The sequence below is a fragment of the Rhamphochromis sp. 'chilingali' genome (genome assembly GCF_963969265.1).
Source record: "Rhamphochromis sp. 'chilingali' genome assembly, chromosome: 11".
Classification (NCBI taxonomy): domain Eukaryota; kingdom Metazoa; phylum Chordata; class Actinopteri; order Cichliformes; family Cichlidae; genus Rhamphochromis; species Rhamphochromis sp. 'chilingali'.
In genome coordinates this window covers 24,937,554-24,961,733 of record NC_137938.1, presented here as the reverse complement: position 1 = coordinate 24,961,733, position 24,180 = coordinate 24,937,554, and the positions used below count along the sequence as shown (strand labels likewise).

The 24,180-nt window shown below is 44.6% G+C and overlaps 1 protein-coding gene across 7 annotated transcripts; it reads right to left on the bottom strand.

Annotated features, from left to right (window-relative positions):
* Positions 1 to 10,203: 10,203 nt before the first annotated feature.
* atn1 (atrophin 1) lies at positions 10,204 to 23,002 on the bottom strand. Of its 7 annotated transcripts, XM_080896308.1 has the most exons (11): positions 22,746 to 23,002; positions 22,255 to 22,470; positions 20,827 to 20,961; positions 20,257 to 20,358; positions 19,706 to 19,825; positions 16,680 to 19,525; positions 16,327 to 16,543; positions 14,691 to 16,191; positions 13,622 to 13,795; positions 13,297 to 13,477; positions 10,204 to 10,907 (listed from the first exon to the last, which is right to left on the bottom strand). In XM_080896308.1, the coding sequence occupies exons 3-11, from the start codon at positions 20,851 to 20,853 to the stop codon at positions 10,874 to 10,876; spliced, it is 5,202 nt and encodes a 1,733-aa protein (XP_080752434.1). In that variant the 5' UTR covers positions 20,854 to 20,961; positions 22,255 to 22,470; positions 22,746 to 23,002; the 3' UTR covers positions 10,204 to 10,873. The 7 variants fall into 7 exon arrangements, with proteins under 7 accessions (XP_080752434.1, XP_080752433.1, XP_080752436.1 ...); XM_080896307.1 differs by lacking the exon at positions 22,255 to 22,470; XM_080896310.1 differs by lacking the exon at positions 22,255 to 22,470 and having other exon boundaries at positions 13,628 to 13,795.
* Between the last annotated feature and the right edge of the window lie 1,178 nt (positions 23,003 to 24,180).

Below are 24,180 nucleotides of genomic sequence, written 5' to 3'. Positions count from 1 at the left end.
AATATGAAGGTAGTCTAGTCACCACATAATATAGGCCTCTGCACCATAAATGCATGCACAAGAAGCAGTGCTGAGGAAACTCTTCTGATTTTTAAACTACAAATACCAAAAGTATTTGTTGTAAAGAATGAGCCATAATTATACATTATTGAATTCATGTATTCACTGAGTTATTTTAGGGACCAAGAGGGATTATCTATGAGCCCATTATGGTTTAAACAGGGATGTTTATGGTTTCTTTAATGTTTCTCTTTGTGTTTATCATCAATAACAGATATTTTACGTGATTTAATGTATTTCATTTATATGTTTGAATCATTTTGATGCAAAAACAAGTTAATCCCACTCATCTCCATCATCACTTTGGGATTCAGTGTTTCCACAGCAGTAAATCTTGCTACTCCAGACGTGTTAGCCATCGTTCACTGTAACATCAACATAGTTGTAGTTTCTCTGAATATTGCACGGCGTAACTTGGGGTGAATTTGAAGTGTCTAGTCCTGGGACGACTGCGGCATTGTCTTAACACACAACTGAATACTCCAGACTAGCAAACTGGTCTAAAACTGCTTTTGATGAGCAGCACCTGGCTTTTGCATACCCTCTAAATTCCCATGGAAACATTAATAACACACTTTACTCTTCACCTGACTGCATATATGAAACAATCTGCTAAAAAGAATCAGATTAAATTCTACTGAAAGCAGTATTAAGGTCACATTATTTATTCTTCATGGAGGCTTGATTTATGCCTCACAAATAACTGAATTAGGCCTGTTTCCTGTCATACATGTGATGCTAGTTAAGCTGAAGACAGCCCAGTAAGTCATGACAGTACTGTTACTTGTACATTTACACCCTCCTTCTGTCTGGAGGACAACTTTGTGTCATTTGTACTTCGTGTACTTGGCTCCTGGTGAGAGACTAAAATGAGAAGTGGTATGAACTAATTAAAACTTGGCTGCTGGGAGGTGGGTTGGTAGCACACTGTCCTGGCTGATGGTGTGTGTAGTAATCTCCAAACTCATGGGCAGACTTGGCAGATATGCCTCTGACTGTAAAATGATATGTTTTCTCCTGCTGACTAAAAGTTTGTAGATCTTGACTGTATTTTGCACCTCATGCTCAAAGTTATACAACTCTGAGCTCCTACCAGGTTTTAAAAAGAGATTATGGCTCACGTTGACTTTATCGCTTTGGTTTAAAGGCACATTTGGACATTCAAGTACTCAAAGTTATACCAAATTATTGTCGTCCTATCATCCATCCATCCATCCATAGCCACTTTCTTAGGTCTGGGTCTGAATAGTGGGGGCAGCCAACTCAATTCTTCCAAGGAGACAACAAGGCTTCCCAAGCCTGCTGAAGGATCTAATCTCTCTGATGTATTCTGGTTTTTCCCCAAGGTCCTCTCCCAGTAGGAAAGGCCTGAAAAACCTCACCTGGGAGGCACCCAGTAGGCATCCTAGTCAGATGGATAACTAGGATCCAGATATCCCTCCACCTTGTCATGATGAAGGGGTCTGTGCGCCTGTGTAATGCCAGGAGATATATTGTGAGGGCCAATTTACCGCTGGAAGGGTCTCCCAAGCAAAACTGCTTCTGAGTGAGGGGTCAGACAAGAGCTATTCAGAAAACCCCTATAAAGGGAAGAACAAGGGATCTGTTAATCCTCCCCAGGGTAGAGTTGCCTTGGTCCCACCCTGTAGCCAGAAAGAGTAACATGCACCCAGTCCCTCATAAGCCCACCATGTACAGGAGGGGCAGTCTGATCCCCAGTCGCCAAAACCTGTTATAAGGACACTGAACACTGTCACCTCTTTGGTGGGGGCATGTATACAAGTAGTTTCTGTGAGCCAGAAGCTCAAGCATCAGACTGATTTAAGTCACTGATTGATCTGTGTGATGCCAAAGAGAGGATACCTTTAACTCCTTAACTCATAGTGTATCATATTTGATACATTGAAAAACGGGAATAAATATCTCACCACATTTTTAGGCAATAAATTGCAAAAGAAAAAGAAATAAAAGGCCAGATGTAACAAATATGTAACAAATTCATTTATATGTTAATCTATATATCTTTTTTTAAAGTCAGGAGGTTCAATAAATGTTGAATTTAAAAAAAAAAGAATTATTTGATAGTTCAGGCTTTAAACAGTTAATATGGCAAAAATGTAGCTCAGTGAAAAGCATCACCTGTGATTTTTTTAAAAACATAATAAACCAAAATATAAGCTGCATAAAAAGGACAGCTACAACAAATTTAAATTTCTGAGAAACTGGAACAACATGCTTTGAATTTTTACTCAAAATAAGGGAAACGGTTTCCTCAGTGTGGCGTGCAGGCACAGAGCGCAGCACACAGGGTGTTCAACTCTAATTAGTATTTCAGGGTCTGGACAGGGGTGTAACATTTAGGAGACCACAGAACTTTTTGCTATTTTTGATCTTTAAAAAAATAGTTTGAAATAACGGTTTGATTCACCAGGAAACACAAAGACGTTTTTCACCAGCTCCTCACTCCATTTTTTGGCATCATGTGGCCATTATCTATACTCAGGGGTTACATTGGGACTTGTTGTTGCGAGCAGCTGTGACGCAGCATTTTCGCCTCCTAAAAAGTTTTCAGTGGGAGATACATTTAGTCACTTCTTCAGTCGTTTCTCGCACTGGAAATGCTACGTCCTGGATGACTGAGCATGCATCAAGACAGCATCTTGGCCTGTTTGTCAGCGTACACATGCAGCAGCAGCAGGGTCGAGTATTTTGTGTTATGTGAAGCTGATATACGTGTTAATCAGCCCATTTCACGGTGTAGGTAATAAAGCTAAGTTCAGGTGTGCAGCAGTAACTGCCCTGTGACCTCTAAACATGAAACATGCAGTGCTTGCAAGCGAGCTGTGTTTGAAGATGTGTTTGTGTTTAGTTTATTTTTATTTCTTGCCTCTCATCCAGACCTGGTTTGGACCCAGCAAGTGCAAAGCCAGACCAGGCCTTTTTGGACAGGAATGTGCCAAGTTTGGTTTGGTAGATGTGTTAATTGTACGCAGTTTGAGGTCAGGATTGGTTTCTTAATATGACTTGATTTGTCTTCCTACTTTTAACTTACTGCAGTTGCCTTGGAATAAAAGCTCTGCTATAAGTAAATTACTGTCAGGGGCTTACTTTAACCGAGATATAGCCCTCAGAGTTTAATCTTTAAATCAGACATTTCCACCAAGTTACTTTGGGAGTTTTGCATGTAATTGGTTTTGTTAGTGTGTTTGTCCGTTTGTTTGTTTGTTAGCAGTCTAGTGTCCACAGTCTCAAGTATATCGTTTGAAATTTTGTGTGATTGTAGGTACCAATGACAGCTCGAGCTGATTTAACATGAGTGGAAATTGGGTCAATGTCATATCAAATGTGAAAATCAGTGAAAATTTTATATTACCCCCAATTTTTTAGGTGAAATAAAAAGAAACTTCAATTCTAGACCAGTTTAGAAGTTCCAGCCTCAGTTTCCAGAGTCAGTAAGTCAGTCTCTCCAGTGGAGTTCTTCACTGGGTTAGTTTTGGACTAGGCTCTATTCAAGTCTGGGAATTTGGCTGACAGACTTCAATATATAGACAGGTTTAATAAGTCAGTAAATTAATCTAAATGCTGCGTTTCTAAGTTCAGATTTAGGTTGATTTAAAATGCTTCCAGATTGTAAATGTGGAAAAAGCTCAGCAGGCACACTTCACGTCTCATAATAATGTCGAACAACATTATTTTATCGTACTCTCACTTATTGGAGAGAGACCCGCTGAGAGCTCTCATGCACACACAGGTGCTCCTTTCAGTAAACCACTTACAACAACTGTGCCGAGGAGACAATTAAAATAATGACACAATAACGACTTCTGGAGTTTCTACTACAAATCATTTTTATAAAGGACTTGGATTTAGGGAAAGATGCTATGGGACAATTTTCATGAAGTGTGAATACAAAAATGTCTCAACAGCGCAGATGACCTTGTTTTGTGACATCGCACCTCTGGTGTTTGGTAGAACCTCTCAGAAAGTACTTACCTTAAACTCTGTGCTCATATTAAATGTTTCAGGTACAGTCATGAAAAAGAAAGTACTCCCAATTTCAATTTTTAAATGTTATGTGTTAAGATGTAATTGAAAATAATAATCACCTTTAGCAGCAATAACGTGAAGTTAAAGCTTTCTTTATGAATTTATCAGTCTCTCACGTCGCTGTGGGGAAATTTTGGCTCAGTCTTCAGTTCAGTGTGGGTTCATTTGTTTATTCACAGCATTTCAGTCGCCTCTATTCTTTTCTTTTTCAGTCATTGTGTTGTACATTTGCTGCTTTTGCATGGGATCATCATCCTGTTGCACAACCCAATTTCAACCAAGCTTTAGCTGTCGAACACAGATATATTTGACTCAAGAACACTTTGGTATACAGAGGAGCTCATGGTCGACTTAACGACTGCGAGGTACCCCCAGGTCCTGTGGCTGCGAAACAAACCCAAATCCCCCTGTATGTGTATCACACATATTCATCTGAAAACTATCCAACCACTATTTGACAAAAGAAAAGATGGCTTTTATGTGTGCTTTGTTTTATAATTTCACTTGACAGATCTCTGCTGAACATCATTACTTTCTTTCTTCAGATGTTTTTCCTGCATTCCTTTTTGTTTTTTGAGCGTGACCACTGCAGTCCTTCAGCCGCTCCTGAAACCTACAAACATGAACGAACGTGTGCTCATTTGGACCCACTGTGAAATAATTTATCACCATCAAAAGCTTTCTGTCCACTTCTTGCTCTGTGCTGGCATCTTATTCATCTACAAATGCATTTGGTAAACCCGTGCTTTTAAAATGTGTTGAATTTCATAAATATTTCAAATCAGACTACTCTGTCTTTAATAACAATGTGCCCTTCACATCATGTTCAAACCCAGCGCTGCATTTGCTCCAACACACGCACTACCACATGCTGATCCTCACAGTGACTGAGTTTTTTTTTTTATCCCTTTCTGCGCCTTTGACTCACCAACGCACCACTGCTTCCATTTCTATTCGAATAGGCACTCTAAAACTCAGCTCTCTCATTTGTCCAGTCACCTTTGCCATTCTTTTTATTTGTTTTAAACCTGACTTTAAAAGACTCGCATGGCGGTGATGGCACCCAGACATATGTAGTCACCCCTGCCTTCTTGAGCTGGTTGCTATGGTTTGTGTTCAGCTATGGCTAGTAGTAAAATAAAAGGTGTAATAAATGTTCAATCCCCCTGCTTTGGATGATCTGTCCTCAAAGAATCATTGCAGACCATATGTAAACATTCTTGCAAGTTTCACACATGTCTGCATTGCTGGCTTGGAGATAACATAATGCAGCGTGTGTAAATATTCAATGAAATACAATCTGAGTTTCAAGTAATCATGCTGCTTTTTCAAATGAGAAATCGGTGCCCCTTCCTTTTTTTTTCTTTTGCTGTTTCTCTTCACATCCTTTGCGTGCAGCCGCACCCAATCCTACATTTCAGCCAGACATCTCACATTTGAAATGACTTATAACACCAGCCAATTACAGTCTGTGTTTTGGGGTCTGGCTCATCACTCCCTGCAAATATGATACACATAGAAATGTTGGAGCGATGAGCTAAACATCCCTTTGAAGGACACAGGTGGATGTCGGGGTGGTGGAATGGTTGAAACAGCAGGCAGTGATGCAGGGAAATTCTGCAGCTTAAATAGAATGACAAACCGAGAGGGTGTTTTTCAGCTTGGACTGCTTGCCTAAGCTAGCTCGTAGGTTTGCCATCATTTGTGTCAGTGCACATGTCGACGTCAGAGAGCGAGGTGGCACGGAGGATGGTTGTTATACTGTGGAAGCATTTGCAGTGCATTATTTGTGCCATACTTGTCTGTTATCTGTTTCACATTCTAAAGAAGCACCTGCACTGGTGCCCCAGCTATCAAAGGGAGAGAGGTGACGTACACCCAGGACTGTTGCCCTTACCAGGGTTCAGGGAAATCTAATGAAAATCTTCACTGGATCAGATTCTGATAACATCATTGCTTGTCCAGCTGTAGTTCCCTGTGTCTGATGTAGAAGTTTTTAATCGAACTGGATTGCAAATCTCATTTGGAAGTGTGTCCCATATCCAACTATTAACATTAACTTTTCATGGATATTTTGACCGCAGGAGAAACCTAAGCTCTCAGAGAAATCTTGCACAACATCGGAAAACTATGCAAACTGAAAACACAGAAGAGCCTCACCCGAGTACAACTCCAAGAGGCAAAATATGTGGCTAGGATCACTAAAGCAAAACGTTTTATCAACCCTCTTCATAAAATGCTAGTTTAACTTTTACTAGAGAAAATCATATTTCTGTTTCGATGCTGAAATGGTGAAGATGTTGTCAAACCGATGTGCAGTGGAAGGAGGCAGAGGCCTCTCTGGTCCAATTCTCACTCTGATCACCCGCCTGTTGTCTACAACTGCTTAAAGATGCTCAGCAACGCCTCAAGATCATCCACTGGGATCATCTTCTCTGGGCTGCAGTGAGCAAGAGGTCAGGGGAGATTGATTGTCTGGGTGAGAGAAGGTGAAAAAGCCACAGACTCAGTTCTCCGCCAGCAATTGTGCCACTTTGCAGTTTGCCTGTCATTGCCGCAGGCTGGGACGACACTCCAATAGATGAATGAGATGTTGGGGGATTTGTTCAAGTAGAAGTTTCACTGACCAGGGTGAGTGTCTCTCCCAGTAGATTTCAGAATCACTATGAGAGTGTTGAGGCTTCAGGGCTATGAAAGGTACGACTAACAGAGGAGCCACAGTACGAGACTGAAACAGTAAAAGTGGACAATGAAAGGGAGAGTTAACAGGTGTGATCATGTGATCAGCAGCGGGGAAAAACACGACAGCTCCAAAGGGACAAGAAAGATGACTGTGGTGCAGATATTTTAGAGGAAGAAGCAAAGCGTGTTATAAAACTCTCTCTTAGGCAAAACAGCTGAATGAAAACGGAACATGTGGAGAAGAAGATATTTTTGCTGGAGGAAAATTTGGAACAGGAACTAAACCAAATTAGTCACTGCGAGTTCAAACCCAAACATATGACACTGAAACTTCACATAGTCTGTGGCACCATTTGAACGTTAGTGCATCATATTTGGCTCTTCGTCTGTTCCAGGTCTCGCTTCTCAGATTCTTGAATACTGATGAAGAGCTTATATTTTAAAACATGTGTTTCTACTATTATGAACTTTATTTTGAATAAATCTGAAATAGTATGCAGCAACCCTGACATTGTGCCCATCCACTTAAATACATGGAAAGAGCTTCCAAGGGCTCATAAATGATTATAGCACGTAGAACATGCATAAACTTCTTTGAGTGTTAAATCTGGCCCTGTTATTTTTGTGTGTTAAGTGTGTTGATCTGTGACCTTATACAGTAATTTACTGTAAACAAAATTAAAGCAAATTAGTATCATGTCATGTATTGCTGTACTTATGCAATTACAGCAAGATGTGAGATGATATAGAGAGCTAAAAATTATTAAACTGATAGCCAAACGAAATGGATAAATCGGTGAAACTGGTCATTAAACATAATGAAATGAATGGCAGTTACATTGAGTAGAGTGTAACTGCAAGGTTATGAATGGTTGAAACACTAATCTAATAAAGACGGTTTAACAAATGGTGACCTGAAAGTTCTCCGGGTTAACTGGATTTATTTAAGCAGGAAAGGTACTGGTTTCTGAGTCCATCTGCTGAGGCTGGAAAACATGACAGTCACCTGAGGCAAACTCCTGGGAATTCTTTCCTACTTCTGAGATGAAAGTAGCAAAAACCAAAATTATTTTTGGGGCAACTTTTGGCTGGCTACAGATGGGAATCAATCCCTACAGACTCCTTTGTTAAAATGTCCAACTTTATAGTATTAAAAAGCATCTTTACAGCCTGGTACAAAAAAGGTTTTGTGTTCATGGGTAGTTTCTCTATGGAAGCTTCCACCACTTAAAGGCAAAAATTAATCAATACATAAATTGCCATCTATAAGTCAAATTTTCTAGTTGGGTATCTCTAAATTTCTACTTACTAACTCAAACATCTGAGAAAAGAACTAAAAATGTAAAAAAATAACTAGAAATCTTGAGTTATTAAGCCACGTTTTGAGATAACTTTACATTTTAGTTTAGATTTTTCAGTCAGGAAGCTCCAAGAATGTTTTATTTTTAGTGGTGAGAATAAACTTCCATTTTCCCTTTTCTTAAAAAAAAATCTATGAGTGGGGAAATTTTTTCATAACTCATTCACCTGGATCCAGGGGCGTGACCGTTTTGATTGACAGGTGTTCCCATCTGAGCCTGTTAGACCTCACGCATGAGTTTGAGTCAATACACTGGACTTTTTCATAATGTGTGAACTGTTGAATCTTTACTGGATTATCTTACTGACATTATGTCTTGTTGTGTGATGCAGATCACCTGAGAGGTTTGCGGGTCAGTTTTGGTGAGTGAAATTCTAGCATTTTAGCTAACTGTTTCCTAGCACCCATTCACTTTATGAACATAGCTTGCTAACCAAGCTAAATAGGGTTAGGTGAATAACTTAGCACGTCTCCCTTTCATCTGTCACTTCTGGATTCAAAGTCACTACATAGATGTAGTCACGGTGACTACATCTATGTTTTATACTGTCTAAGGACATTACCCATTGGTTTGAAACATCAACCTTAGCCATTTAGCTGACGCCATGTTGCTTCTTGGGGGCCAGTATGTGGACAAAACGTTTGAGTGCTAAGCTGTCAGTTGTTTATCAAACTGTATCAGATGCAGATACCTACTAATTACTTATTAGCAGGTATCTAAATACACTAAGAAAACTTTACTCACCTGACTTCTTGCCAGCGGTCTGGCTGCCCTCCTCTGACCTCTGGGTGAAAATGCCCTGTTGATGCCAAAGAGCGGCTACAATTTTCTCATTGTGTTAGAAAATCTCAATAGATTTGCATTTTCTGAAATTCTCATGCACCAGCAGCCACACCACGCACAAAGTCATTGAAATCACCTTTCTTCCTCATTCTGATGCTCAGTTTGAACTTCAGCAGGTTGTCTTGACCATGTTTAGAAGCCCAAATCCTCTGAGCTGCTGCCACATGATCAGCTGATTAGATATTTGCAGTAACAAGCAGTAAAATAATATTTCTTTGTTTTCTGTCCACTTATAAAAAGAGGCAAATGCCAGCCACATAGAATCCCTCAAACAACCTCATATGTCTTTCATCTATACCTTTCCCTACGTCCTCATCCATCTTGGGAAAGGACTGATGAAGTGCTAATAATAACCCCCAGATGCGATGTCACCGGGGGGGAAATCAGGTTTGTCCTGCTAGAAATCACTTTACATTACACTGACACACTTATTCAAGGTGACTTTAAATGGCCCACAACCTACATACCAACTCAACAGAATGGCCTGTACAATATATATATTTCATCATAAGGCCATCAGTCAGTGCCACAACAGTACGAGGAGCTTTTATTGCACAAAAGGGAGGCAGATTTCAGGCCTCTGAGGATCCACGTTAGACAGAGCACATCAGTAGAAATATTAAAGGCTGCGATAACGTGAAGTTTGTTTGAGCAGCTCCGTGCGCCAGCAGAGAGTCTGCCTGACGTAAAAAGGACGTATTCACTGATCCGTATCCGTTTTGAAGGAGATTCCTCTGGCAGGACGCGGTGAGAACACACACAGCCCCCAGCCTTCAGCAGTGTCCGTAAATCACACTCTCACAGCTCCTCCTTTCTTTTCATTTCTGTCTTTATATCTTTTTTTTTCTCCCTACTCTTCATTTTTACAGTGCAGTAAGGAATGCTCACTCTACAGGGTGGCTGGTGTTCACTGGAGCGACTCAACTCCCATGTCTCACACTCATCCCATGTGTCTCCTATTAGCCACACTCACCAAGAGAGGGAGGGAGTGAGCGATGAAGAGAAAGAAGGGGAGCAAGAAAGAGAGAGGGGGGGGCATATCAAGAATTTGATATGCTTTGTGCATGAGTGACTTGTATAAAACAAAGACAGGGGAAATACTCTGAATGTAAGAGCTGGAGCAGAGGTGGGGTTTGAGGGGGGGCACAGTGCACACACACACGAGCACTCGAGAAACTAGCAAAAAAAAAAGATTATAATTTATTTCCAGATTTTTTTGCCTTCCTTTGCATCTTGTTTCACAAGTTAAATTGAACGTAAAAAATAAAAACTGACTGCCATACCATGAAAATGTAAAAAAATAATACAAATAATATGTGCTGTATATATAATTATATCATTATCAACAAACGGACAACATTAATCATTATAACAATGCTATTGATCGTAAACATAACAGAACACTAAAATGCTGGTCTCATGCATATTGAACGCCCCTCAGATACAAAGGAGGGGGTAATTACTAAAAATAGAACCAAAAGTTCCACCAGTTCAGAATAAGCGCCTATAGCTACATGCAATGACATAAAAGGGACTCATGTACACATTCCTTCTGGCATCAAGTATTTTACATATACTGTACTTCACTATTGCTGCCCCCATCTAATATACTGTACAGAGCACAATACAAAACAACATTATGCAGGAAAGCGCTGGAGTCTGGTGCCGTTCGCGGGGACTCTGTGCAAGGTTTTCACGCCCTCCTCCCTCTTTTGTTAATCCTTCAAAATCTTCTCGTTTCCTTCTGCGATTTCCCTGTCCACGAGTCCGACCTCTGTTCGGAGTCTTCAGTGCTTTTTTTGTTTCGCTGTATGTGTTCTCTTCTTGCGCACACTCTCCCTTGGTTTTTCTCCATGCTGCTGTTTGTTGGTGCCCCTCCCTCACAGGGTCTTGTCGCTCTCTTTCTTCAGGTGACTAAAAAGTGAGAGGAGGAATCGAATGAGTGCATTAACCTAAGGTATTGGACGGAGGTTTGATTTCATCTCGGCACAAGTGTGTCGGAAAACGCTTCAAAGACTCGTCCCCGTGATTAAAACTTCCTTTCGGTCTTCATCTACAAAAATAACATCAGTGATGTTTGTAGAGTCAGCCTGATCAAGTCTTGTTTAGAGGCAGATCAAAATGTAGCATGCAGATTTCTGCTACTGAACACATCCAAACAACGTGTGAGGCCAAACGTCAGATTTAGGGACATTTTTACTGATTTTGGTCTTCCTATGCCCCAACACACAACCAACTACAGTGATGATCAAAAGAAAGTACACCCTCTTTAACTTCTAAGACTTTACATATCAAGACATTACTAAATTTGAGTAGGAAAACAACATGGCATATTAGGCCATATATTGTTCCAGAAATCTTGCGGTTTATCCAGGTGCAGCTTTGCAGCCAACTCTTCCAAACAAGCCATACTTGTTCTTTTTCTAATTGTGCTGTCGTGAACTTTAACATTTAACTTGCTCACTTTGGCCTATAGAGTCTGAGATGTAGCGCTTGGGTTTTTTTTTCGTTTCTCTGACTCTGGGGTGAATTTGTTGCACTTCAAATTGGCCTTATAACCCTTCCCAGACTAACAGACTAAGATCACTGCTCATTCTTTCCTTCTTGGCTTTGTGTTAACACAAACCTGAATGCTTCAAACCAGCAATCTGCTAAAACTTCTGCTTTTATTGACAGCCACACTCATTGATCGTCAATTAATCAAGTGAATTTGATTAGCAGTTCCAAGCTGCTACTTAACCGCTTTTGCTATGGAAGCCATAAGAAAGCTTCTGGTGAATTTTATTACGTCCTGATGTATCCTTTAAATTGAGGATGCAGTTTCTTTTTACCAGGACTGTGTATTAATGAATGCGACCAGGGAACAACAGATAAAAAACTAAATATAAATATAAAGAGAGAAATGCTAGTATATTCAGGAAGATTGCTTCCTGCATTCAGAATTTATTTGTTTAAGGTGATAAAATGCAAGACAGTCTCTTAAAAAATGAAGGATAAAAGAAACAGCTTTATTTTTATTGCAAACTGACATATGGAGTTAATTCTAATTGTTTTCCACCCATAGGAGTCTTCAAAGCTTGAACAGACTAATAAGGGCTGGTGGCTCCACGGAAAATTATCAGCATTGTAACAGTTTTTAACCCGGTTTGTGTTCAGTAAATCAGAAATACCAAGAAAACCTGTAAAATTAAAATAAGGTAACACAGACTTTGCAGCATTTTGTTACCACCCAAAGGTCCTTTCTAAATCCAAAAAAAAAAAATGTAAAGGAATTTTAATCATTTCTTAAAAGATAGTACTCTGTAGTATTTTTTTCTGTTAATTTTAAATATACAGAAGATAAAGCTTAAAGGCTCAGCAATGCGTTCAGATGGATTAGTCTGTAAAACAGTGCCTCAGTAACAGTAGTGGTCATTATATCAGAACATATTTATCAGCGCATATTTGGATGAATAAAAAGCTTCTGGCTTCCTATATGTTCAAAGACTCGGTTTCCATTTGTCTTATATGACAGCCACCCAGCTGTGTTCAGGGTCTGACTGTTGGTCAAGCCAAAAAAGGATACCACCACCCAAGGCAGTGCTGGGTGTCACACAGCACTGTAATTAAATTATATTTACCCGCAGTGAAGAAAAGTAGCACATTATTGTATTAAAGTCAGTAATCACACTTTCCCTAATCAACCCGATACTCATCGAACAATTATGTTCCATCTGTTTTTCAATTTTCTGCATCATTTTTTCCGATTTAAAAAAAAGTTAATCAACATTTGCTTTTCCTGCTCAGTTGTGCTACACAGTTCGTGTGGAAGGAGAAAACAGTATGTGGTCTATGAGGACTGGAGATAATGAGCTACTTTAATTTTACTTAAAGAACATGAACATGACGGTAAAGTGCAAAATGCACCCGGGCCAGGAACAACTATAAACTCCAGCTAACACAACATCACTTCACCAGCATCTATCAAAGAGACCAGGCTACAAAAAGCTAGCAGCCAAGAACTCAAAACCCACAATGTTGGTAAAATAGACCAAGCAGCCTGACCTTCATGAGGAAATGAAAACAGAGAAGGGCAGCCAGGCCTGTAGCATTGCTGTCGTACCTGATTCTACAGCTGAATCACTGTGACCTCAACATTTTCCTGTGAAGTGCATTTAAGGATGGTTTGTATTAATATTTGTCGTAATTAGGATAGAGCCTAAAGTTTATACTGTTAAGTGGTTATTGTGTTACAAATCATCTGAAAAAATTGAATAGTTAGAGTCAAACACTGGCAGCTGCAGTGGATGCACAGCCTCTGTACCTGTAATACTCATCCTGGGTGAGGGAGTGGTGGTGATGATGATGGATCCACTGCTGTTCCAGGGCCAGTCTCTGGATCTGCAGCTCTGCGCTCTGGGCCTGCTGCATGGCCTGGAGCTGATGGGCTGCAGACATAGGGCCGGTGAGGGAGGAAGGCTGGGGCAAGTCACGGAAAGGAGCACCTGTCACCAAAACAGAGAGGAAAGAGCAGCCGCAGCAGCAAGTGGGAAAGGGAGAAAGAAAAACAGGGATCATTCATCGCCGCCAGTGTCAAAATGTTTCTTCTTTAGCTTTCAACACGGTGTTTTTAGAGAAGAAAACTGAACTAGTACATGGACGAGGAGCCTTCTCCTCACCGAACAGCTGTTGGCGGAGCACCTCGCTGTCAGTGAGGGGGTGTGCCAGGATAGGGGTGCCTAGTGTGGCTCCTGGGTAAGGGAGGCGTGCCAATGGAGACCCCGATGCCAACGGGTCCATCAGGGGGTGAACCCCGCCCGCCGCTGGATGCCAGTGATGTAATAGGAAATACAGGAGATTATTGTTGCTGCATTATAGCGCTGTTTGTTAACACTTAAAAGCTTTAGATTAAGTCAGAGCAGCTGTCACTACTGATACTGTGACATTAGGCTCATTTATTCAATAAAGGGGTAAAAACGTGAACTTAAGAGCCTTACAAACATTGACAAGTACAAATAAAGTTTGATTTTCTTTAGAGTTCGTACTTTAGTAATAATATAATCTGTCGTATGACATTCTGGCACCGCCCATAAAGACTCATTAATATTGATTTAAATCCCCCCTTTAAGGTCATCTATATTCAAAAGCACTACCCCATGTGTCTGTGATAAGCTCTGGATCTCTTTTTATAGAATTGGGCAAGTTCACAAGGAGCCAAATCTGGCTAGATCTGGTGGTGGGCTGGTGGTGGTGTTGCCAAGAAAACAATATGTTTTCATTAAGCTGTGTACCTGCATACGATGTTACGCATAATCGAGGCTGTTTCAGCCAAATGTTTTCCCTCAGATGCCTCAGGATGTTACAACAGAATTCACCCACAGTAATTAATTCAAATGATGTACTCGTACAATAAAGAGGGAAATCTTTTAAAATAGGTCACAAATATAATTTTTAGTTTTTCTTAAAAACGCGCATTTGTTCTGGGCTAGACACATTTACTGCAAGGGAAAAAACCCCAAAAAACTACCACCGGAAAACCTCTGGCTTTCTTCTTTATTGGTGTCTGTGCTTTACAGAACATCACCAGCTTTATCCTTTCCTGTAACAAGTTCTGTAAGATAAACTTTTGACTCCAGGAATTTTCTGAGCTACACGTCTGTGAAATCTGAAGATTGATGAGTTGGTATAGACAATTGCATAGTTAGTAGCAGTGGGTACCTGTGTCTTGCTGGTGCAGGTGAAGATGTGAGTGGATGTGTGAATGCTGGTGATGATGAGGCGTCACATTTAGCATCTGAAGACGCCCCAGATTCTCTCCTCCACCTCCTCCACCTGTACTGGCTCCACTTCCCCCTCCCCCTCCTCCGCTTCCTCCTCCTCCGCCTCCAACACTTCCTCCCCTTTCTCTCTCCCTCTCTCTTTCTCGCTCTCTGTCCCCAAAGGCCGGCAGAGCTGCTCTGTCCCTCTCCCTCTCCCGCTCTCTTTCTCCACTCCGTTCTCGCTCGTAAGAGGCAGGAGAGCGAGTGGGAGTGGGGTAGGTCTCAGGGGCAGCGGCCGGGGCAGGGGCTGGTGGCTGATGAGAGGACAGGGAGCCGAGAAAGGAAGAATGGGGGACAGGGTGGTGAAGTGAGGTAGCGTTGGAGGTCGGTGGGGCAGGTTGAGGAGGAGCCGGGGGAGGAGCGGCAGAGGCAGCTGGGGGAGCCGGGGGAGCAGATGAAGGGTGAGAGGGGAGTGTGGGTGGGAGCAGAGATGAAGGGGGTGGATTCGACAGGGACTGTGGAGCAGGAGGGTTGGGAGGTCGAGTTACAGGGGCCAGAGTTGGGTTCTGGAGGTGAGGTGGGCCAAGTGGAGCTGGTGGAGGCGGAGTGCCATAGATTGATACCTCATTACTGCCCGCTGCACTGCCTCCAAGGAGCAGAGAGTGTGCATGCGCATGGGCACTGGCGTGAGCATGTGAATGTGAATGAGCAAGAACTGCAGGATCAGGTATAGACCCTGGTGGGTAAACCCGCTCATCACTCTTAAACTCAAATCCTGGCTTTATCCGATCTCGGTGTGCAGCCATTGCATGAGGAAAGCCGACACCTCCCAATCCTGCACCCCCAATCCCTCCAGGTACTGGGCCCCCTGCCATTCCCGGGTGACCACCAACACCTGGACCACCTTCCAGGCTGCCACCATACAAAAATCCCAAGATGGCTGCTGCAGTAGCTGCATCAGTGGGCAAGTGGTGTGGGTGAGCTAAAGCATGATTCTGAAACTGAGGAAGAAAGAATGAGGGGTGGACGTGGGGATGACCATGATGAACTTGTGGGTGGTGTGCCGGGCCACGACTTGCCACCCCAAGTGGAGACATAGCGTGGGGGCGAGCATATTCACTCAGAGTTCTCAGCGCTGGGGTGTCAGGGCCTAAATATGGTCCTCCTAAACCTATTCCCAGGGCCCCCTGAGGGCCGCCAACCACTGCTGGTGACCCACCCATGGATGGTAAGAGGAGGGAGTGGGGGATAGAGTGGGAGAGAGTAGGGTGGAGATGGTGTGTCGGAGGAAGGTGAGCATGAGGATGTGAGTGATGATGTTGTGGATGAGGAGGAGGATGGGGGTTGCCCGAGGAACAAGCGGAAGAAGACGAAGGGTCGAGGATGATCGAGGTTGAGGAAGGAAAGAAGAGTGAGGAGCCCTGGCGACCTCCTCCAGCAGCGCTGGCATCCTTTTGCTGCTGAAGAGGAAATAGGAGAAGACAGTAAATCACATGTGCTTTGGTCTGCTTTACTCCCCTCCCATTAAACTGACCAATTTAAACGACATCAAATCCATTACATCTGACATGATTATCACCCTGAAATGTGCACACCTGTAGATGCCGATCGAGCTCCCTCTCACGCTCGCGCTCCCTCTCTCGTTCCCTTTCTTTCTCTCGCAGGTCTCGGGCTCTCTGCTCCACCTCCCTGCGGGCCCTTTCAATCATCTCATTCCTCTTCTTCCACAGTTTGGAGCCATCCAGGGGGACAAAGAGGACATCGCTGCGGGCGCAGGAGTTCCCACTGCCGCGGTCGAGGACCTTGTGAAACCTAGAGTCACGAGAGACACCGATGTAGTACATCATTATTACAATCATCAGGAGTCAGCAGCACCATCGTAACAATTATCGCTGCTGTTAATTACAGGGAGTGTACACATTTACAATCTCAATTAGGCTGACTTTACCGTGCTGACTGGCTGGCGTGGATAGGAATGTCTACAGGTTTTGGTTCAGGCGAGGGGCTTCTCATCACAGGTTGTGGGCTTTCACTTTCTTCCCTGTCTTCTATTGGTTCTTCCTTAATGACCAGTGTAGGAGGCGGGCCTGAATCCGAATGTCCGTCTCCACCAGGGAGCGAAGAACTGGAGGCAGGTGTGGAGATGCCATTGTTGTTGCTGCTGGCCGAGTTACTAAGGGGTGGAGGTCCCTTTGAGACATTCTGAGGCGAGAGTGACTGTGGATTGGTATTGCTGCTGTTGGGTGCGCTACTGTTGCTGCTGCTGCTGCTGCTGGCCATAGTACTGCTGTTGTTTCCGTTAGAGTGGTAAGATCCACTGAAAGGAGGGTGGTTGTTCAAAGTGCTATGATAAGAGGAAGGGCGGCATCCAGGCGAACAGCTAGATGACACACCTGTCGCTGGAAGCGGCATGCTGGCTGCAGAGGAGGAGCCAGGGGGAAAAGATGAGAAAGCTCCCATCTGATTGGTAGATGGGCTGGGTAAAGGAGAAAGGGGTGTCGGAGGAGTCTGGGCAGAAGACTGGTAGTGTGGAGGACGTACATTGGGTGCCATTCCTGAGGGGGGTGGTTGGGTGTGGGAGGCTTGAGGTGGGGGTAGAGGGGGCTGAGGGGGTGGAGGGGGATAAGGAGCATTCAAAGGGTGTCCGTGATGGCTAGAAGAGGAGGAAGGAGAGAGTGCAGGGGGTTGACTTGGGCCTCCACGGTTTTGGTATAGAGAAGTGTCTCGCAGATTTGAGTCTCTCTCTCTGTCTCTAGGCCCAGATTGGTAGTGGGGATGAGGTGGGTGGGGGTGCTGCGTTCCCCCGGGCCCTGAATACTCTCGTCCCAGGTTAGGAGTTACTCCAGGGGAGTTTAGGTACTCCCGATTTGTACCAGTGGAAGGAGGTGCACCAGCAGGGAAGTCTTTTCCTCCGGTGGGTGGATACTCCCTGTGAAAGTGATCCGCCCCAGAGGAGGGCGTTTGTGCCTGGTCGATGGGAGGAGGTAAGTCCCGGTTCGATGAGTTTGGGGGATGTGGGTGGGGGTGTGGCGGCAGGGAAGGATGAGTAGTGTGACTGGGATTGTTTTGGGGAGATGCAGGTGGGTCACGGTTCAGCATGGGGGTGACAGGTAGCCCGCTGGTTGAACTTGGGGGGTTTCCCTGTGGGATGGAGTTGTTGTTAGGGTTACTGCTCCCCACAACGTCTCTCGTCTGGCCCCCAAACTCACCCCATCTGCTCCCATCTTTGTCTCTGGGATGCCCCCCACTGGCTCCACTGGGGCCAAAGTCTCTATTCTGGTTTTGGTTTGGCAGATTAAACTCCCTTCCTCCTTCACGCTCCCTTTCACGCTCCCTGTCTCTGAAAGCCGGAGCAAAGTCTCTTCTTTCTGGCCCCAAGTTAGGTCCATCTCTCCCAGAACCTTGGAATTCCCTGTTCTGACTGACTGACAGCGCTCCAAAGTCTCTGCCTTGGATGCTATTGGGCCCACCCATCCCACCACAAGGACTGTTACTATTTGCCCCGCTGCTATTGTTACTACTGTTGCCAATCGGAGCGGAGAACTCCCGGTTGATCTCCCTCCCCCCACACTCCCCCCTCACTCCCCTCTCCCTCTCTCCTGCACCCCCCCTCTCTCTGTCTCCTCCCCCTCCAGCATACCTGGGAAGGTACTCCCTGTGAGGGTGGGGGTGAGGGTGGGGGAGGTAAGAGGGGTGGGAAGAGGAGTGGCGAGAGGATGGAGGGTTGTAAACGGAGGGAAGTTGCTGCTGCTGAACTGGGGGCTGGTGCTGTGGTTGGTGTGGGTGGTGGTTGCCAGGGTAACGGGTGTAGCCCCAGCTAGCCTGGCAACCAGTTGCCGTGCCACCCTGCCAGCCGGTGGAGCTGTAGTGGTGAGGGTGGGAGGAGGGTTGGGTCTGAGGCTGAGACTGGGACTGAGGCTGGGGACCAGTCTGTGGCAACAGAGAAGGTGGAGTGGACTGAGACTTGTCCAGAAGTTTGTCTCCTTTTTCCATTTTGTCTCTTTCTGCCTTAACCTCAGTAGGCATGTTTTGTGCCCCAAGCTCCAAAGGCTTCAGGGCAGGTGGAGGAGGAAGTGGAGGGGGCAGGGAATGGGGAATGTTGGGGCTGTTATGGGAATAATCTCCTCCGGAGATAGTTGTCTTGGTCACGCACTGTGTGCTGGCTTTGCAAGTCATTCTGCTGCTTAGCGCAGCATCAACGCTGGTCGGTCCACTGTACTCAACTTTACACATCAGCTTAGAGTCCAGGGAGAAATATGACTTTCTCCCACTATTGCTGTCATTTGATGAATCTCCTGCTCCACGGAGAGAGGGAGTCAGTCCAGAGGAAGAGCAGGGAGTGGAGGGGGGCTTAAGAGATGGACAGTCCTCAATTCTTGCATCCACATCTCGCTTTTCTCCATCTCCACAGGGCTCCTCACCCCTCCCCTCCCGCAGCACTCTCCTATCCTCTCCTGTCACCTTCCCTGCGCCCCCCTCTTTACCTTTCTCCCGGTCTCCTTGCTTTGGTGAATCGGGGCCATCAGAGTCAGAGTCCAGGCTGCCCAAAGGGGAAGCGGAAAGACTTGGGGATGAGGAACGATTGTCCTGGTCTATATCTCTCCCGCTGCTCAGACTGCTACTGCTATTGGCCAGGCTCCCTACAACTGAACTCCTGCTGCCCTGAGATTGGCCATCTTCATTGTCACTCTCACGGGATTGGCTGGCAACTGAGGTTGGAGGTGGGACAGTGGAAGGAGCTGAGCTGTCAGTCGAGTGTGTTGATGTTGGAGGAATTGGAGTAGGGGCTGAATCCTAACAAGAAAAGATGATTTGAGGGTGAGGTAAAAAGTTAAACTGTAATATCTGCTATCTACATGATGGCAGAAAATAATAATATATATCTATTTGAGGCGTCCCCTTTTAGGTGATTCATTTAAATCAAAGCTTTGTATTAGGTCTTTATATAACAAGTTGATGAAATGTAACACAAACCTGAACTTTCTGCCTCTTTGGAGGAGACACAAGTTCCTCCCCCTCACTCTCTGATGAATCATGCCCTTGTGATCTGCGACTGAAGCGATTTCCAGCCAATTCCTCACCAGCACCTCTTTGCTAAAACAACACAAGACTTTTAATTCTGTAGTGACGCTTTTGAATCCCTAATAGGCCTAGGTCTGTTTTTAGAACAAAGCTTCGCTTGCATGCACTCACGCTCTCTCTCACACACACACACACACACACACACACACACACACACACACACACACACACACACACACACACACACACAAAAGAGTGTCAAACATGAAACATCAAAGATTTCAAAGTGCTACGGTGTAAAACACAGACTCTAACAATTCTGACACTGCTAGGGGTACATCTATGGCAATCACAGGGATGACTCATTCACTGACAACACATTCACATACAAAAATTCAAGAAACACAGGAAGGCCTTTATTGTTCATTATGTACACGTACACGTTAATATATGGCCCAAACAGTGACAGGAGAAAGGAGATAATAAGATAGGCGGGGTCTAACCGTCTGTCTGTCGTTGCGTTCAGGGCGAGAGGGGCTGGGGTGCGGGCGTCTGCCCCTTCTTTCCTCACTTGCCCCCCGCCGTCGCCCACTGCGCATGGGCATCTGCGAAGCAAAGTGCAGCGAAAGAAGGAAATGTGGCATGTGGGGAAAGTGTTAAAACTGGACAATTATACAGGAACATCGCAGTATGCACGGAGAAATAAAGAAGTGATTGTAGCAAACACAGAGTTAAATCAGGCTGAAGGGAAGTCAACCTCGTTCAATCCAAGGTGGAATTTAACAAGGACGACAAGATGTAGTGAATAAAAGAGGAGGAAATAGAGAGGAGGAACAGGAGGATACAGGGAAGAAGGGAGGGAGGTAAAAGAAAAAAATCAAATTTACATGTGGAATCTGTTTTTTAGACGGCCTTTCGCAACCAAATAAATAATTTATATCTCAGTTACACTGGCCATTTTGAAATTTGATCACATATTGAACTAATTATAATGTGGAAGCAGTAATCAAGAGTTAGGCAGGTACACAATCGCTGACATCATCATGGAAAGCAGACATAGGCCTTATGCATACCGATTCTTTGTGTGTCCTTGTTTTCATTATTTCTTCTTTACAACGTCCATTTTACAACACAAGCCATTGCAGGGACTGAACTGGTTCCAGCTGCTTACTGACTGGGCTGTACTACACGACGAGAGCTACCAAAACCTGTGAAGAAGCATAAACAAAAACATGGAAAACCTAATGAGAACACAAGGCTTTGAGTAACATGAGTTCATGAAATGATGGCAAGATTTGGTATCATCATTGAGCGCAGGGTCCAGGAATTTGTGACATTGTTGAAAACATCTGAGTTTACAACTGCAAAAGCCCAGTTACCACATTTAAATTCCCAGCATGCTTCACACTGTATCAGCACAACTGCTTTCCACTGGACTCAAAACAGCCTCTGCACCCTTGTTTTCACCACAGCAGCCCAAAACCTTAACAGCACAATAGGTTAACCCACCCTGACTGATAATACATGCAGAGCAGAAAAGGTGCTGATTGGTAGACTTCACTTCGGATCGCAGTCTGCAGAAGAACTCCAGCAAAACATCTTGGGAATATGCGGCCACACCCCCCCTCCTCCCTCCTTCCACCTTCACAACAACAGCCCGAACCCACAGACACTTGTGGTTAACCCACATGACCTGGTTATGGCCAGCAGAATCACATGCTTATTTATCCAGCCAAGCCAACCATTAGGGAAAACACACACTATCAAGATCTTTTATCCATTTGATCGACAACATAGCCAGACTACTTCGCAGGGGCCCGACTAATCCATCCATTCATGTACCACTATGATGAAAAAATGGCTCATGTATATTGAATGAGGATATAAATAGTGCACACCGCTGGATGAAAAGAAAGAAAAAAAGAGTAGTTAGCAGAGCTGTGGCGTGGAGTCTGTAAATACGCTTGTATGTGTGTTTATTTAAAGCAAGTAAAGCCCGTAGCAGCCTCACTACACATGGCTATGCATTAATTAGTGCATGCTGCAGTGACTGATTCAGTTTTATGAGTAAAATCTTCATCACTGTACACACTCTCCACACATATTTAGAGGCGATGCAGTGCGTGCTGTGTGCATGTACAGTCCCCTTATTCACACACACACAACGAAGTTCATGACACTGAAGTAGAAGCATTCAGAGCCTGCCTGGTGGGTTTCTGTACACACACACACACACACACACACACACACACACACACACACACACACACACACACACACACACACACACACACAATGCATCTCAGTTACAGGTGGCAGCTACTGGCCTGTCTGTGGTCCACTGGCAAGTCCTCAGTTGTGGTCGGAAAACAACTGCATTTACACCACAAGTTCCCCTCCTAACGCACATGCACACACATGCATGCACACAGCACGTATATTATCAACAAATTGGCCACTGCATGTGATGCAAAGCAGCAGCATGCAGTTGCTCTGCTTACATCACCAGCGAGCGGGGCACTGCAACGACTCTTTCTTCTTTCTTGCTGCTAATGTTATTGATACACATGCAGAGGAGACCGGCCAAAGCTGCTCTATGGTCTGCCTTCACAGACCATCCACGACGGGGGGAAGAGACGTGTTCAGCAGCACATACATGTTCCCCAGTCAGAATGGATGCCTGTGCAGTGCTGTTTCCAGACGCTCCACATATCTTCCTTTAAAAAAAAAAAAAAAAAAAAAAGGAAAGGAAAGATGATATGGAATGGCGAATCATGGCATTTCGCACCGGCTCTCCCTTTTCCTCGCTGGAATGTGGGTGCGCGTCGTGCGCTCAGTTCACATTAATTCACCGGGACATAATTTAGCCATAACGCAGGATGATCATTAATGCACAAAGAAGGGGAGAAAAAATGGGAGGGAGAGCACAAGCGTGGCCAGCAGGAATAGCTCCAAACACACAAGTATAAGCATCCATTTTCCTTCTCCTTACCTATAATATCCAGCGATGCGTGCTCCCACTCCTCTCACTCTCTCTTTTCCTTTCTCTCCCTGTTTTGTCGTTTTATGTTGCACGCTGACACGTACACCTCAGAGCCCGGTCGTCTGTCAACAGAGACTCGTGCTGGCTCATATTGCAACGGGCTCCGATCATAACAATAATGCAGAGGAAATCTCTTGCTATTCGTTGTAGGAAAAATACAGGGGTGCCAACTGAAGACTGTACAAATTGATGCGTACCCTCGCCTCTTCCCCACCCCCTTTCGCCCCCTTTTCTCTTTTGCCCCCCACCCCTCTCCCACCCTACCTACTCCCCCCTCTTCCTCTAAGACGACTTGCACTTTTTTTTTAATGCCCCTCTCTTCTGTTCTTACAGTCACAAATTTTTTCAGCGGAGGGGTGAGCCAGAGAGAGGGATGCACGTTGGGTGAGAGAAAGGGAGAGAGGAGAGGGCGTGATTTGCATAAGGAGAGAGAGAGAGAGAAGAGGGGAGGGGGAGGCCCGCGAAGGAGAAGGAGGAGGGAGAAGGAGGGAGTAGTGAGGCAGGGAGAAGGAGGAAGAGAGGCGCAGAGAGAGGGCCAAAACTCTGAAGAGGGAGGGGATCAAGAGGGAGGGTCTCTATGTCTCTGTTGCCTAGTCCCTCCAGAGTCACCTTTACTGTATGGAAAGGCTCGCAGTGAATAACTGTGGTTTTATCTGGCAGTGAAACAGAAAGAGGAGGAGAAGAAAAACAACGAGAACAAATACTGTTTGTTCTCAGAGGTTCTGCTGAAGGTGGACTAAAGAGAAAACAGGAAACTGGGCATTTTAATGTCAGTGTGTGCGAGTTAACAAAGAAGGCTCGTGCGAATTAATTAGGCAATTAATAAACGATCAATTAAATCTCTGTCGTGTTGTGTGTCCGCCAGGCTGTCCAGCAGCTCCTGTCTGTCTGGGGAAAGCTTGCAGCGGTGTGTCCAGTCAAGCGGCTCTGCAGACCTCCTCCTCCTCTTCCCCTCTCCGCTCCCGTCCCTCTCTCTCCCCTTCACTCAGCCCCCTGTCCCGTCTCCTATTGTGTGGTAACTATGGAAACCCGGCCGGAGACTGTGCGCGGTGCGCCTGCGCAGCTCCAGCGTTCCTTCATCATCATCACTAGCAACCGGGGCGAGACAGGAACCGAGCCCCGCTCGCGCTCCCTCTGCTGCCCGGCGCGTGCAGCTGATACCTGACCTACAGTCATACATGTGCAGCTGTCAGAGCCAGGTGTGCAGCTATGTAACCAATTTAAACTAATTTAATAATTACATGTTCTGTATTTCAATTTATTTTTGTTCCTTATAGAAGACCCACATTGACTTAGATAAAGTGAAGGTGCACACACTCAAACTGCATGAATGTGGCAGATTATTTTACAATATTCTGCTTTATTTTTGCTATTTTACTTTGTA

Coding starts and splice junctions, on each gene's coding strand:
- atn1 (XM_080896308.1), bottom strand. CDS start 20,853: ATGAAAACAAGGACACACAAAGAATCG. Junction 20,359..20,826: donor CAAGGACACACAAAGAATCG/GTATGCATAAGG, acceptor TTTGCTTCGCAG/ATGCCCATGCGCAGTGGGCG. Junction 13,796..14,690: donor CCTGCACCAGCAAGACACAG/GTACCCACTGCT, acceptor ACTGGCATCCAG/CGGCGGGCGGGGTTCACCCC.